This window comes from Tauraco erythrolophus, chromosome 5, assembly GCF_009769465.1.
Source record: "Tauraco erythrolophus isolate bTauEry1 chromosome 5, bTauEry1.pri, whole genome shotgun sequence".
Lineage (NCBI taxonomy): Eukaryota > Metazoa > Chordata > Aves > Musophagiformes > Musophagidae > Tauraco > Tauraco erythrolophus.
In genome coordinates, this window is record NC_141469.1 from 30,102,910 (window position 1) to 30,118,495 (window position 15,586).

Here is a 15,586-nt window from a genome sequence, read left to right on the forward strand (position 1 = left end):
AAGCTTTAAACCTCGCTACCTTCCTTCCTCATTTGCTCGCTGACGGAGATGTTGCAAAGGGCAGGGTGGGAACTGTCTCTGCCAGATAGCCTCATCCTGCTGGGATGAGCCGTTCCGGAATCGCTGCATTAATATCACCTGGGGCAGTTTTTGCTGTCAATTAGCTAATTGCTAAGGTTGATTGACACAGCCTCTGATGAGCAAAGGATTGTGGCTGCTTGTAGCTTTTGCAGAAGAAAGATAGAGCCAGCAGCACTTGCAGAATCATAGAATGGTTCGGATTGGAAGAGACCTCAAAGATCATCTAGTTCCAGTCCCCTTGCAACAGGGAGGGACACCTGCCACTAGACCAGGTTGCTCAAAGCCTCATCCAACCTGGCCTTCAACAATTCCAGGGATGGGGAAGCCACAACTTCTCTGGGCAACCTGTCCCAGTGTGAAGGGGACTCCCTCAGAGTGAAGAATTTCTTCCTTATATCTAATCAAAATCTCCCCTCTTTCAGTTTAAAGCCATTGACCCCTGTCCTGTCATTACACGCCCTTCTTAGTAACGAGTCCCTCTCCAGCTTCTCTCTTTGCCCAGCAGATACTGAGCAGTGGGTCAAGGAGGTTTGCAGGGGACCTGCCTTGGCGTTCCCTGCTCCTAAAATGTATATGCTCTGCAAGGATAACTGTTCATCCCAAATTGTTTGCTTCTCTTGCAATCACACAGATCTTACTGCTTCAGGAGTGAGAGCAAAATCTAGTTGGAAGAAAATTGTTCGAGTCATTCAAAGCCCAGGGTTGGATACAAACCCTAAAATTTCAGGATGAGAGCAGGGTGTGAGCTTCCTAGCAGGGCAAGTGGCAATTCTGTTGTACATCTGCTGGGTGCTTCACGACCTGCAAAGGGGAGTGACTGCCCCCTGACCCAAGATGAGAGCTGCAGTTTTGGGAAGGATGAATAATGACATTTCCAAGGCTTACTGGTTTGATGGTCTAATCCAAAGCAAAGTCAGCCTAAAGCAGATCTGCTGAGGGCAAAACATGTTTCTTACTGAAACACTCAAACCTCCTTGGCCCCCAGAGCCGCACAGTCTGCCCTGGTTATCCCAGGTTTATTTCTCAGCCGTACCAATGGATCGAACATCCAGACAAGCTCGCTCTTTACACTAAGCAGCGAGAGCTGCTGAGAGCACTGGCACGAAATTCAAACTCTAAACTGTCCATCTTAATTAATTTAGTTCTATCCATGGAGGTTCAGCAGTCGGTCATGGCATGTGGGAGATTTACCCTCAGGTCCCAGAGGAGCGGGAGTAAACCCAAGAGCAAAATCCTCGGTGACTTGGGATGACAACTGCGTTCTTAAAGCCTGAAAGCTCCTGGCAGAGCAGTTGCCTTGCCAGCAAGCTGCTGTTAACAATATCCTTTTTATTCCAGGGGCCCAAATCTGCCGTCTGCGAACCTGACTGGCTTTTGCAATTGATTTCAGCGAGGCCCTTGATTTTCACTGACATTTGCTTCGATCAGTCACGGCTGCCTGCTCCTTCCCCATCCCTCCTCCCCACCATGCAGCAGCACCCCCAGAACCTCCCCTTCCCCTTCTTTTACAGAGAAAGCTGAAATCCTGCCTTTGCAATAAGAAAGGCAAAGTTTGGCACTCAGACAGTGGAGGGAGGGCTCAGGAAATCTGGTCCGGTGCCTGTGTCTTCTTCAAGTTACTGCATGATGGTGCATAAATCAGTGCATTCCCCTGTGCCTCAGTTCCCTCGCTGTGGCTGAGGATGACAGTACCCCCTTATCTCAGGGGAACAGGGGATATTAATTACTGTTCATACGATGCTCAAATTTGGCCGCATAAATCGTAAACAAGTATTTAGTGCTTGTCTAAAAATAACTCAGCTACAAACCGTCAGGTCCGTAGCCTGGGACTGGAATTGGGAGCTCCCCTGGCTGTTACACAACCGCAGTGGTTTTGTTTTTTTTTTTTAAGGAACGGGTTGTTTTTATTAGTGTAGTTATTTCACAAATAAGCAATGCATCTGACTAGAAAGGATCAAACAAAAATAAATGCCTGCTTTAACCCAGGCATATGGAAACTAAGCGTTATTTTAATTATATTTTTGAAACAGCAACCTCCTATCTTTGGCCCGAAGCTTTCAGAATTCAAAGGCAAACATTGTCCTATTTTATTTTTTTTTTTTCCCCATCCACAGCCTCTTTGCCTTTGCATCGGTGAATTTGGGGCTGCCAGGTACCTCCCAAGTGCAGAAGTCCAACTGATCCTTGCTGAGGTGAGATGTGACAAGGGGGCAAGGGGGATGCAGGATGCTGCATGTCTTGCTTCTCCCTGTTGAGATCTCCTTCGCATAGGAGGCTCAACTCTTGAGCAGGAGATGTTGCTCTTTTGGCTTCCCCATCCACCCAGTGGCAAGGTTGCTGTCGCACCTGCGCCGCACCGTCCTTTATAATCGTACATTTTGATCTCTGGTTCAGACAGTCGCAGGCTTTGGGAGCTGGGAGTTGCTCAGGCTGCAGTTGCAGAAGATGCTTGTTAGAAACGGGAACTCTGTAGGTGCTGGAGCCGGCTGCTAGTTAAGGCCGTGCCGTGCCTGCCCCTCTAAGCAGGCTGGCAGTGCTGCGGTGGCTGACCACGAGTAGGTCCCACAGCTGCCCGAGGAGCAGCTCCTCATGTCTCCTTGCATGTCTCCTCTGGGTGGGAAGGTTTCCAAACCCTTACCTAACCCTTCCCCCTCTCCCATCTCTCTTACTCCTGAACAACTTTTCTATTAAAAGTGAAGCAATGAAACCACAATGAACCATCACGGTGAAATCGAGCTTTAGCTCGAGGCAAAGATCGAGTCATTGTGCATCTTCCTGAGGACCGAAACAGAGCCCATGAACTCCCGGGGCAGCAAATCTTGCAAGGTGCCAGTGACGGCTGCACTCACAGACGGGTGGGTGCACCTCCCAGGGGCATGTAGGGATGAAGCTTGTAGTAGGCTGCATGGGTGCACCTTGTAGGGGGATGCAGGGATGCGACCCCAAGAGGGGTGGGTTGAAGGGTGCCTCCTGGCAGGAGGATGCACAGGTGCACCTTGCAGGAGGAAGAGACAGACGAAACTTTCAGGGGGGTGCGTGGATGCACCTTGCAGGAGGAGGCATAGCTGAAGCTTGCAGGGGGGTGCAGTTCCCAGGGGGATGCACAGGTGAAGCTGCCAGGGGAGGTACAGCTGCACCCCGCGAGGGTGGCTGCACGGCCGCCACTTGGCAGGGAGAGGCACAGATAAAACTCTCGGGGAACACACCTCGCAGGAGGGCGAGCCGGCGGCAGGAAGGGGAGGGGGTCCGAGGCACGCCGGCTCGCCGCCCTGCATCCCCTCACCTCCGCCCCGTCCCTGCACCGGCCGTGCACGGCGCATGCCTCGGGCAGATGCCGGCCGGTTCCAACCGGGAGAGGCCGAAGCTTTTCGGGTCCTGCGAGAGGAGAAGCCCATCCTCCTCCCTGTGCATCCCACCCCCTTCTCTCCGCCCCGGGGAGGCGGCGGGCCCCCGCACCGCCGTGGGCACGGGAAGCTAAGTTAGCGACCGCGGGGGCAGGTCGCAGAGGCGGAGGACAGGGATTTATTTGGGGCTCGGGAGACGCTGGGGGCAGCGCGGCTGCATCCCCCCGTCCCGCCCCCTGCAGCGCGTTCCCGCGCAGGGTAGCCGGGACGGGGGAGGGAGGAAGCGGCCGTCCGCGCCCCGCTCCGCGGGTGGCAGGGACGCGCCGCCGCGGTGAATGACTCACCGCGGAGCAGCCCACGCCGCAGCCCGCCGGGACGCGGGGCGGTGCGAGCGATGCCGGGGCCCCCCCGTCCGGGGCTCCGCGCCCCGCAGCCTCCCGCAGCGCTCCGCACAGCGCCGCGCACCCGCAGCGACTGTTCCAGAAGGGTGCCGGGCGTGTGGGGCTTTCACTGTAAATAAATAAATACACCCCCCACCACATGGACCGGTGTATGAGGGCAGAGGCGTGCAAGCCCCCGGGAAGAAGCTCGGGGGCCGCCGCCTCGCGCAGGGACGCGCCGTAGTAATTTGCAAGGGGCGGTGCAGGGATGGGGCGGGGGGGGGGGGGGGGCGGAACACCTCCCCCCGATCACATGGCGACCCCGCGCAGCCAATGCGGGGGGCGCTAGGACCCCGGGGACCCGCGGCCCACCCCCCCCCCCCCCCCGCCCTATAAATGCCTCTCCAAAATGCAGTGGAGCTCCTTTCTCCCGTCCCGCCCGGCCGCGTTGCTCAGCGCCCCGCGCAGCCGCTGCCGCTGCCTGGCGGGTCTCCGTCCCTGCTCCGCGTCCCGCTCCTTCCCCCTCCCCTTTTCCTTTTTTTTTTTTTTTTTTAATTTAATTTTTCATTTTTTATTTACCCCCCCCCCCGTCCCGTTTTTCTCCTCCGCCCCCTCCCCGCGGCCGGTTTGCATGCATTGTCTGTCTCCCAAGATGGTTTGTGAGACCAAGATTGTGGCAGAAGATCATGAATCAATCCCGGGATCCAAAAAAGACACCATCATTGTTTCTTCCTCCCAAATGTGGCCCTCGTTGGCGGGCTCCCCTTCTTCCCCCCCGCCTCCCCTCAGCTCCCCAAAAGACGACCCTCGGCGCGACAATGTCTATATCCGCGAATTCCACCCCTCCGAGCAGGAGGTGGTGCGCCGCATATTTTACGAGGGTATCATGGAGCGGATCCCCAACACGGCTTTCAGGGGGCTGAAGCAGCAGCCCCTCACTCAGCTGCTCTACGGGCTGCTGGCGGGTGAGTATCTGCTCCCTTTTGGGGGAGGGGGGTCACGCGTTTCCTCTTCCCCCCCCACCATCGCCCCGTGCGTCTTCACAAAATGGTCGGAGAGGCGGGAGGAGCCGCGGACCCGCCGCTTCGGGCGCGCTGCGGCGGTGCGGCCGGCGGAGCGCCGCAGCATCGTGCGGGGCGGCCGCGGAGCTGCAGCGCTGCGGGGGGGGGCAGGCGGGGAAAGCGGGGTGTGCGGCGCGGGGAGCCTTGAGCGGCTCGGGGATGCGCGACCCTGCGCGGGCTTTAGGGGAGGGGAGCGGTAAGGGTGGGGGAGTTGCCGCGTAGGTTGCGCGGGGGTGAGGGTCGAGCCGTCTTTCTAGTTATTCCGGGCCGGGGGGGGAGGGGGGTGCGGTGAAGGGGAGCGGTGCGCGCCTCGCACCGCGCGCTGCACCGCCCCCGCGCAGCCCAGCGCCGGAGGGGGGGCCGCCGCGTGCCGGCGTTGCTTGGAGACGGCCGGGGCGCCCCCCCCCCCCCCCTTTACCTCCACCACGGCGTGGGGAGGAGGGGGTAACCCCTGCAGCAGGGCCGAGCGGGGGGGCTCACCTCCCTCTAGAGCTGCATGCCCAAAATAGCGCCTGCAAGGTGCCTCCACCCCCCGTGCAAATAACGACACAGAAGTGCGGGACATGTTCATAAGTACCCCCACCCCACCACCCCCCTTGCAAATACGCCTCTTGCCCAGAGCAAGCTGTGGGCTGCTTGCTCATGCCCTTGGCGGTTGTAGGCAGGTTGCACCCCCATACCCCCGGTAGGGGTAGGGAGGGCGGGCCCTGTGCTGGAGGGGGACCCCTCAGCAGGCACTTGGGGTGCAGGAGGTCTTAGCCGGAGGCTCTAGGAGGCTGGAATAATGCTGGAGGGAGCCACCGTCTCGGGGGTGTCTGCAGAAGCCCCCGAGGTCTTCAGCAGCACCCTGGCATGGAGGCGGGCAGGATGTCTTCCCTGGGAGTCGGGGCTTCCCGCGATGAGACTAGTCATGCCGCAGTGACAGACACATGGCTGCGGAGCGGCGTGCCCGCAGCCCGGCTTTTCCGCCCCGGCCGCCTTTCAGCCTCACCAGGGAAAGCGCAGCGGGGCCTGGGGTGCGCCTGGCCCCCGGCGTCCCCACCAGCCCCTCTCCGGGGCGTTCGGTGGGCCCTTGATGGCATCCCCAGGATCAGCTCTCTCCAGGCACCTCCTAAACTTCTCCGGGGTTATCTCTGCATGATACACTGTTACTTAACACGTTAATCTCGATAGCGTGAATTGTGTGTGTACTGCAAATGTATATTTTTATCTGCTTGTTTGTTTTGTTTTTGTTTTTTGTTTTTAATAATGAGTTTGTATTCCGAAATCAACACTAAATTCTCTTTTCTGACAGGTGTCGTTTATTTCTCTTCCTTATCTCCATAGTAATATGCTTTGTTGTGACCAAGTCCTTCCTGCTGACCTGCTGTTTGCCCATCTTTCTGATGGGCATGAGGTACTACTTCAGTAGAAAAGTTATCCTCCACTATCTCGATTGCGCGCTGCATACGGACATGTCCGATATTGAGCAATATTACATGAAACCACCAGGTGAGTGTGAATTCCCCGGAGGGAGCCTTCCCCTGGCCCTGCTCGGGGAACATGGCTGCTCCCTGCTGCTGGCGCGTTTTCCTCATGTCAGCAGCACTGAGCAGGCTCCAAAGTCACCACAATGCAGCTCTTTAGCCATACCAGGCACAAAGCCATCTCTGGGGTTGGGTTTTGGGGTTGGTTTTTTTTCCCTTTTTTTTTTTTCTCCAAAATGTCTAGTCATCCATGGCAGCTTCCGTCCATCCCCCAAGCGCAGTACTCTGGGGTCCTGCAGCTGGTTTGGGGAATGGGGTGTGGGTGCTCGGGGACACTGAGGGTGGATGATGTGGGTTATTTATTGCTGGTGAGGTCCAACCCAGCCCTTGTTTCTTGAGCTCGGTATTTCTTTGCTCCTTGTGCCTGGTATTAGCTCTGAGAGCAAGAGCAGGGGGAGCTGAAAGCTCTTTTAGCCCAAATGTGTAGAGGAGCCAGTTTTAGTTATTGTGCCCATTTTCCCATATTATTCAAGAAGAACCTTCCTTAACGCAAGTGTTTTGGAAGAGGCACAGATCAGGTATGTAAAGGGATGTTGCCTGGCTTTGACATGATATGTGTTCATCCGTTTGTTACTTATATGCCTGTAATTTAAAATACAGGATCTAACAGTAATGTTTGCTTGTTAAGCTGTAAAAGATCTCTTATGTGATTATTTAAAAAAAACAAAAACAAACACAAAAGTCCTTTCAGAACTTGCCAGGCAGGGAAGGTGCTATTTCCCTTTTTGTAGGTGTGCATCCATGTTGAGGACCAGAGCAAGGGGTTGTCTGGGAGATCACTTGGGGTTTGAGGTTTGCTTTTGGTGGTCACATAGTGCTAGTGGTGAGCTGGGAGCGCAAAGACAGTGCCGGTAACCCACCTTAGCTAGTTCCATCTTCTCCAGGTGCCTGCACTGTTGTTTTTCCATGTGACCATGTTTTCGCTGCATCATTGCTGTCGTCTAGGTGTGACAAACCTCTTCCTGGGCACTTTTAGAGGATTCATAGGAAGTACCATAGCCACAAACTTCCCTTTCCTTCACTTCTAATGTGCAATATTATATTTTTCTAAAATTATGCTCCTCCTGTAATAAAAATCCCCAAATATCTGAAATGTGCTTGCTTTAGGTTTCATTTCTCATCATAGTGTGTATCTTGTACAGATCTTGTCCCATCTTGCACACAGGTTGTGTTTCATTTACAGTGCTTGTTTCTGTAAAAATGAATTGACGCGTGGCTTGTATTTAAAAAGCTCAATCTTCATTAAAGATGGTGTCATGAAACCAGAAGGGCTTGTAGCAAAACATTTCCAAACCTCTGTAGTGAGGTTCAACAGTGTGTTATGCTGGAGAAAGTAGCAGGGGACCCCAGTGGAATAAGAACATGTAATACAGAGTTCATAGGTGTTTGAGCTGCATCGCTCACTAGTGCTTGGGACTCATATGGTCACGATTCAGGGCATGGATCAAAGTGCTTGTATTTATAGCGCTAACATATATAGCAAAAGGAAAGGGACTCAAAGGAAGAGTAAGGAATGCCCTTGATTTGTTTAGGGTCAGTAACGTAATCCGGTTCAGCTGTGTTGCCAGCATGGCTTTGCACTGTTAGAATTGCTTTTGTTTGGTACCTCGAAGGGTTGATTTCAATTTTAGAGCAAGCATGTGGGCTTTAATTTTTGACAGAATTTACTCGTGTGTGATTAGGCTTCTGCCATGCCGTAAAAAGCAGATTCACGGGATTGTTAAAGATCCTTGATGTTAGTGGTGTTAAGCGAGTTGGCTGGAGTCGTAATTAGGGAAAGACCAAAGAGGCTTTGGGAGATAAGGAGGAAAAGGATGTCTAGGGTTTGGGACTGGCACCACCAGTGATGCCAGTCTGCCCAGTACCTGTCCACATGCCGTGAAGCCGTGTGGTGCTATTTGGTGTAGCTGCGCACGAGGCACGAATCCAGTGTTTTGCTCCTGTTTCCCTCAAAGATACATTTGCTAAATTTCTTCCCCATAAGACAGCAGTATAAACGCAGTCATCTTGGAAAAGCCTAGACATGCATGCGCTTCAGAGGCCGTCCGTCTGGACTGCCTTGTCCGTCTGAATGTAGAGAGAAAGGCAGTGATGTGCCACATTGGCACTGCCCATCCACCCAAAGGACAGAAAAACGATAATAAAACAACTTCCAGCCCCAAGTTTGTCTTCTATTCGACTTGTTCACAAATAAGCACACAGGCAGAAATGATTGCAGCAGGAATGAGAAGGGCTCGTTGTCCTGCGGATTGCTCCAGTTTAGATGTTGGTGCAAGCTTTCTCAGTGAGGTGTTAGGAAAGAAATGGTCACAGCGAGGGTGATCAGGCACAGGGGCCCAGAGGGTCTGGAGATGGTCAGAGCTCAACCAGACAAGTTAGAAAACACAGCCTGGTGTAAGTGCAGGCTGGCCTGGCTTTAGCTGGGAGTACAACCAGGGAACCTCACACTGCTTTGGAGAACCCCGTCTACCTGCTTGAATATTTTTATTTTCTAGCATGGAAAACAGGGGAAAAGGGCATTTCTGTAGTGGGTTTATGAATCCTTAAGGTGATGAACGCGAAGGTAGAACTGGGACGTGGTCTTAAGGTCTTGCATCCTGATGTGGATTGTGGCTTTGCTGAGGTTTTGCTCATGATATCCAGACATGAAAAAGGATTGTTTGCAGTGGGCTCCTTGTGGTAGCCAGGGTTGGTGTACCATTGTGCACAACATCTACAACAAATAGCCTCTAGCAAGGCAGGCATCTACAGTGAGGGAATAATTGGTAGCTTTGCCAAAGCATCCGCAGAAACTGTGGATCACTTTTCAAACTGAACCAAAAGGACTTGATCTGCAATGGGGTGCTGTAAGCACCCACCTAGTGATCAGCCTTGAACAATCCCATAAGTTAACACCAGATTGTTTTTTCTTCTGTGTTTTTTCTGAGCCGCTCACCTCCAAGTTAGTTATTGTTTCAAATTTCCTCTACTGGATTTTGAATGAACTGAAAAATATGCGCTGACAAGGATTTGGCAGAAGTACACTAGCCAAAATTTAAATTTTTGTTTTCTCTTGCCCTCCTACGTTTACACTGAGGATCTGGCAGAACATTTGGGCCAGCATTAAGCTTTGAGCTCGTATGCAGTGGGGTGACTTGAAATTGCTGTTGATTTGAAAGGAATTGTTTGTGTTGAGTCCTGTGCTGGGGTCTTAAAACAGAAGGTCGAATGTTTCAAACACCTTCCTGAGCTTTTTGTAAACTTGCATTTTTCGTTTTAAAATAGCACTTACTGGATTTTTTTTTTTTTCTTCTTCATAGGGTATGAAAAAAGACACTGGGGTGGTGGAAAAGAAAGGAGTTGTATAGTGGGCTTAGTTGTCAACCAGAGTAATTTAGGCTCTAGTAAACAAAACAAAAAAGAAGAAAATGAAGGAATTAATTTTAAATAGAGCCCTGCCTCTTGCATTTCTCTATGCAAATAAGAGGAGCACAGCTGGAGCTTCTTTTATGGTCTGATGATTTTGATGACTAATCAATTTTACAGTGTCTCTTCAAGCTTCTGTCCCAGTTGGTTGTGTTGTATATTTGTTGCAGTGGTTGGTGTGTTAGATTCTTGTGAGGTTGAGGTCTCTGCTGGAGAGCTGATGGAAACCAGGACTCTTCCTTGCCTCCGATGCAAAACCCCTGCTTGGAGCCGGGGCTTTGGCTGATGAGCTAGCACGTCTTTCTGCAGTGGTTTAAAGTGTCATCTCCTGCTGCTGGCTGTCCTGTCAGGGTCTGCTGAGGGATGTGCATGTGAGTTGTGGTGGTGCAAAGACCCGGTGGTGGTGGGTGCTGTACATTTCCAGCAGTTTTGGGCACCAGTGACGAGCTGGATGTCTGCATGGCAATGCCCAGTGCTGCAGGGCAGGACAGACAGACAGTATGGACGGGCAACCTGGAGAGCTGCGTCTGCAGGACCTGATGGAGTCTTGAGGGCATCTGACTCGTATAATGCAGCAGATGAAGCCGAAGTGGTTGCTGCAGGAGGTGTCAGGTCACATTAAACACGCCACACTGAGAGTTGTGGTTTTCAGCAGTGGCTGCGCGTCTGCGGCTCTTGCGCTTTGGGCAGGCGGGTGCTTCTGGGTGGCTCATGTTTGGAGAGGACATGTGTCTCTGCTCTCCTGCCTCTGTCCAAGGGTGAGCAGAGCCTCCCTGTCCCACTGCCCTTAGTCCCTTGGTACGTGAGGGTGTGGATGAAGAGCGTGCACTGATATCCCAGCCTCCCTGGGAGACAAGGCAGGACTGTGCCCTATGGAAGAGGGACTACGTGGTGGGGAGGGAATGGCTCATTAGGGTTCAATTCCTGCTGCTCCTGGGTGGCATGTTCCTCAGCCGAGCCCAAAGGAGGGATGTCCTGCCCTTCTTGGCAGAGGTTTTGAGGTCACATTGTTCTGCCAGAAGGACACCAGAGCTGGGTTGTGAGGAGGTGAGATCTTGTTTGCTGCTCTCTCCTTTTGAGGTGTTTCTCAGCGTCGGTGGGATGTTTGTCTGAGTAATGAGTAAATACTTCAGTTGTACTCTTGGATCAGGTCCATTCACGGTGGGTTTGTTCTGAGAGGGACAGAGCCAACACCAGAGGAGTTGAGCCCAGGTGTTTGCAAGGAGGTGAGCAGCTGGGTGTGAAATGGTGTGTTTCTTGCTAACCCCGCTCAGCTGCTGCTGAGCCTTGGGTTGCCCATGGGGTGAGCTGCAGTGAGTTTCGGGGTGCTGGGCTGGTGTGGGGACTGCAGGGAAAATACAGGGGCTGCCTCGGGAGGAGATCCTCAACCTGGGAGCTGCAGTTGCTCTGCCATGCCTAGGCCATTTGCACGCTGCGGGGAGTTCTCCCCACCACGGAGCCCCGGGGCGGAGGGGTGGCCCTGGAGCCCAGTTCTTCCACATTCTGGGTAATGCTCAAGCTGCCAGATAAGCGAGAGAGCGGTGCTGCTGCCCGCTGATAACATTGTTTGGAAAGAATAGAGCAGCTCTTGCTTTGCAAAGAAAGGGCTTAGTTACCTGACTCCGGGAGAGGGCTCAGGGCTGCTGCTTCCCACTGGAGGAATGTGTTTTCGGAGAGCCCTGCTCCGCTCCCAATGCCCGAGAGGCAGCTGGAATCTGAAGCATCTCTGTCTTCAGCATTTCTTGCTGGCTTGTGCAGCGCCCTGACCTCACCTACCTGCCAAACCCCTGATCAGGCTGTTGTGTGCTGGGTTTTTCGCGCATGCCTCTCCTTGCACACCGAGCAGAGTCCGGAGTTGGGCTCTGAGCTGGAGAACCCGGGGGAGAAGTTGTGTCCTTATCTCTGGCTCGGCATTTCTGGCTCTTCTCCCTACCGCTGCTGGGAACTGAGGTCAGGTGATGGAGGGCTCCTGTCTGGTGAGCATTTCACTGCTGGCATCTCTCTGCAATTCAATGAGAGTGCTTCAAGGAATGTGATCTGCAGGTCAGAGAAGTCCTACAAAGTTAGGATTAGAGACCTTTAATATGTTTTATAGTGGGATGTGTTATCTCTGCAAGTGTTTCTGAGACTGGCCTCCTGGAGGGACGTCAGGGATGCTGCCACTTTGTAATTCACAGCGTTGCTTTCGGGTTTCTACAACTTAGTGGCACTGGAACTGCCCAATTTGGCGTTTCTCATTTCTAGTGTCTATCTTGAGCCTAGTTGGGAAGCAATAGGGAAAAGGACTCATGTTTCCAAGCATTAGAGATGTGCTTTGTCCAGAATGGACTGAAACATTTTTAAAATTTCTTATTCTAATTATGTAAAATGTATTTATGGACCAAAACATTTTTTAATTTATTATTCGAATCATGCAAAATGCATTTAAAGTTACGTTGCCTTTTCCAAAACCCACCTCTTCTGATACTCCCATCACACATGGCTGCCTTTTTTGTCTGTGGAGAAGCCTTGGCTTTTGCATCTGGAGGCAGCCCTGTCCTGCAGGTGCTTAGCGTGGGTGCAGGGAGCCAGGCACAGCGCTGCCAGGGCCAGCACCAGCCCCGCACCCGAGCCCATAATCTCCACCCCGTGTTCCAAGAGCTGGCTGTCCCGGGGGCTCTCCCTGGTCCCGCAGCAGGGGTGAGCTGAAGGCAGCTCCGCCGGGCCCAGCCCAACCTTGCACCCCTGACGATAAGTACTGGGTGGATCTGGAGGTGACACAGCCCGCGTCCCACGCAGTGCCGAGCCACGTGGGTCAGCTCCACTCAACCCACTTGGCGGCCTGCAAGATCTTTCTGCCCTACAAAACCATTGTTCTTCGGAGTTTTTTTCACTTTAGGGGGGTTTGGATAGTGCAGAGATGAAGAGTGATGCTGTTAGCCAAGGGCTGGGACGCGGGAAAAACTGAAGTTGTCTGATGAGCAGAGTGTCCTACGCACTCAGGGCTGTGGCATCCATGCAAGTGGGATAAGCACATCCATGGGAAAGCTGCTGCAGCCTTCTCCCCACCCCACTCCTATTTATTTATCACTGGAGCAGGAACACATGCACAAACCCATTCCTCAACACATGTATCCGTAAGACAAAAATAGCTCTCAGTTCAGATCCTCAAGCTTTGGCACAGTCCGATGTCAAAAGTAGATGAAAATAGATTTTTACAGTGAATTTTGTGGAGTGATGTAACCTTTTTTTTTTCCTCCATGCGTTCAAAACTTCTCTCTCAAGGTAATCTCTAATTGATTTAACCGTCAGTTAATGCAGTGGTATTTAAATTGTAGCCATGACTGGCTGGATATGGTGCTTCTGAATATAAGCTCTGCCTGCAGGTATTTAAAAACTCCGGTACATGCAAGTGCTGTTCATTAATCTTCAATACAAGAAGTAATAAGATGTATAAATTGAACATCAGTAGTTTTTCAGGCACAGTTAACTTCTCAAGACCGTCAAATGCAAGCCATGCTGGGACTTACAAACATGACAAGGGCAGGAACATCAGGCGTTCTGTTTGTTGGTTTTTTTTTGGTTGGTTGTTTTTTTTCCTGGCTTTGAGTAATTTTTTTTTAATGTTTTCTCTGGTGTTGGATCTTTTCTGGCATGCCTGTGTGCAATTTCTTGTGACTGCCTTGGTGAATAAAGCTAAAAAGGGCTGCAGAATTTTCTCCGCAAGTTTAAATGCAAATTAATTACTCTTATAAAGAGTTTTCAATGGCTCTTCCTTTCTTAGGAATGGCCAAAATTTAAAACAATTATCCAAAGGTCTGTTTCAGGTTAAGATTTTCATAATATCCTAAACCTCTGTGTCAGGTATCAGACTAGTGGCAAGGGTTGTAAAAGTACGAAGCTTTCAGCTCCTCTTGACACTGAATTTTGGATATAGGAAGATTAACTGAAAAACCTTATTCCCAAGCACATTATTATCCTTTTAAGATTATTTAGGAGTGTCTGTGGTCAGGTTGGTTTCTTCTACTGTACACAACCAGAGGCCCCAATACTTCAGAAATTATTGGTCAGTATTGCTCTCTATCTTAAGTCCTCTAAATACATTGAAAAAGCAGTTTTTAACATAAAATCCTAAACGCATGGCCTGATTTTCAATATGACCGTTCATTCAAAATGTCTGCAAATTTCAGAGCAGTTTTCTGAAGATCACGTGTTCCTTCTATAGGCTTAAATCTTTATTCAGGCAGGTTATATTTAATTACCGGGGATGGGAATGGCTGGCAGGGCTCGGGGTGGCTGTGAGCCCCTCGTGGGCTGCAGGAGCTTGTGGCATTATCAGTATGGCAGAGCACACGCTTTTATTTTGGTAACACAGTGCTGTGACTCTGTTACAAATAATCGCAAGTTTGACCTTACTCCCTGCCAGACCAAAGCAAAAAGAGAGACTTTGCAGAGTGTTTTGCCGGGATCTGGTTCTGCAAGGAGCTGAGGGATGCACAGGCCGTCACTGTTGCTTTCTGCATAAGTGAAACAGCTTCAAAGTGTATTTTTAGATATATTTTATTTATTCTATTTTATTTTTTCCCCCTGTAAGAAGCTGAGGAATCATGTTTTTTTTTTCCTGATAGGTGGATAATGAACGCAGCCTTAAAGGGAATTGAAAGACAGCAATGTGTTTTACGTAATTTCTAGTCACAAATCTGCTCTTTGTAAGCAAATAATAAGATTTCGGGGGGTATTTTTTGTTTTAGTTTGGTTTTGGTTTTGTGGGTTTGTGATATTTTTTTTTTGGCTAAGGGCCAAGTGGAATCACCAAGAAGTCTCATACCTTTTATTAACGGTGTATCAGAAATTAGTCCATAGTGGTCTGGTTAGAGCAGGTCCAAGTCATGGTGTCTGTTACAGATGGCTTTGAGCCATTCTTTTAAATCATCTGTTGACCCGTTGGACCCCAGCAATCAATTAACTATTTATGAAAGCATATACAGTATCATTTATTGTCTTCTATAACTGTTTGACGAGTGTTCTTTCTTCTTTCAAGAATTGAAAATTTTATTTCTTACAGGTTAATTCTAAAATTTAGGCCTGAGACTCCCACGGTTTAGTACCAAGCTGGGTTTCTGCTTTAAAATGGGATTCTGAGAGTGAAGGGAGACTTTTCAAAATAAGTAACACGAAACATGTTGCAGGTGTTGTTTTAAGTGGCTACAAGAGATATTACTGTTTAAAATTGGATTTGCAACAGCATAAATGCTAATTGAAAATACAACGCATTAGTCAGACGTTAGCATGTACTGCTTGAAACGATAACTTGCAAGTAGTATTTGTCACTTAAAATTCCTGTGCTGCTTCTAGGATTTATCCAAGTGGCAAAACGGAAAGCCAGAGGGTTTATGAGAAAATGGTTTTTCAGTTCAGGAACTGGATAATAAAGGGGAGGGTAGTTTTGATCCAAATGAAGCTGATTTACTACTCCTTCTCTGTTTTTTCACTATGAAGAAACAAAAATCTGTGTTTAGTGGTTAATGTAATACAAAAGTACAAAAAATACATCAGCCTGAAACAAAATAGTTGCTTCTGTTACAGGCTTCCTTAAGAAGCAAAGGTCAGTCCCAAGTATAGATTTAAGACATGCTGATCATGGTAGAGCCATGATACACTTAATATTTATTACCTCCAAGACAGGTTCCTCTGTTCTTCTTTGCATGGCACTTTTAAATCTATACGGAGCCAGTGCTGGGATCACCTGGATCCCAGGCCATGTTAAAATGATGTATTTGGGTATTTTATACCAGTGTAGTCGTTGAAGA

General features: G+C 50.4%; 1 protein-coding gene across 1 annotated transcript in view; it reads left to right on the forward strand.

Annotated features, from left to right (window-relative positions):
• Window positions 1-4,436: 4,436 nt before the first annotated feature.
• Window positions 4,437-15,586, forward strand: part of ASPNAT (aspartate N-acetyltransferase) — a 29,108-nt gene continuing 17,958 nt past the window's right edge. Inside the window, exons 1-2 of the mRNA XM_086612281.1 lie at window positions 4,437-4,770; window positions 6,193-6,357. Of these exons, the coding sequence (XP_086468407.1) occupies window positions 4,437-4,770; window positions 6,193-6,357 (499 nt within the window). The remainder of the gene's footprint in view (window positions 4,771-6,192; window positions 6,358-15,586) is intronic.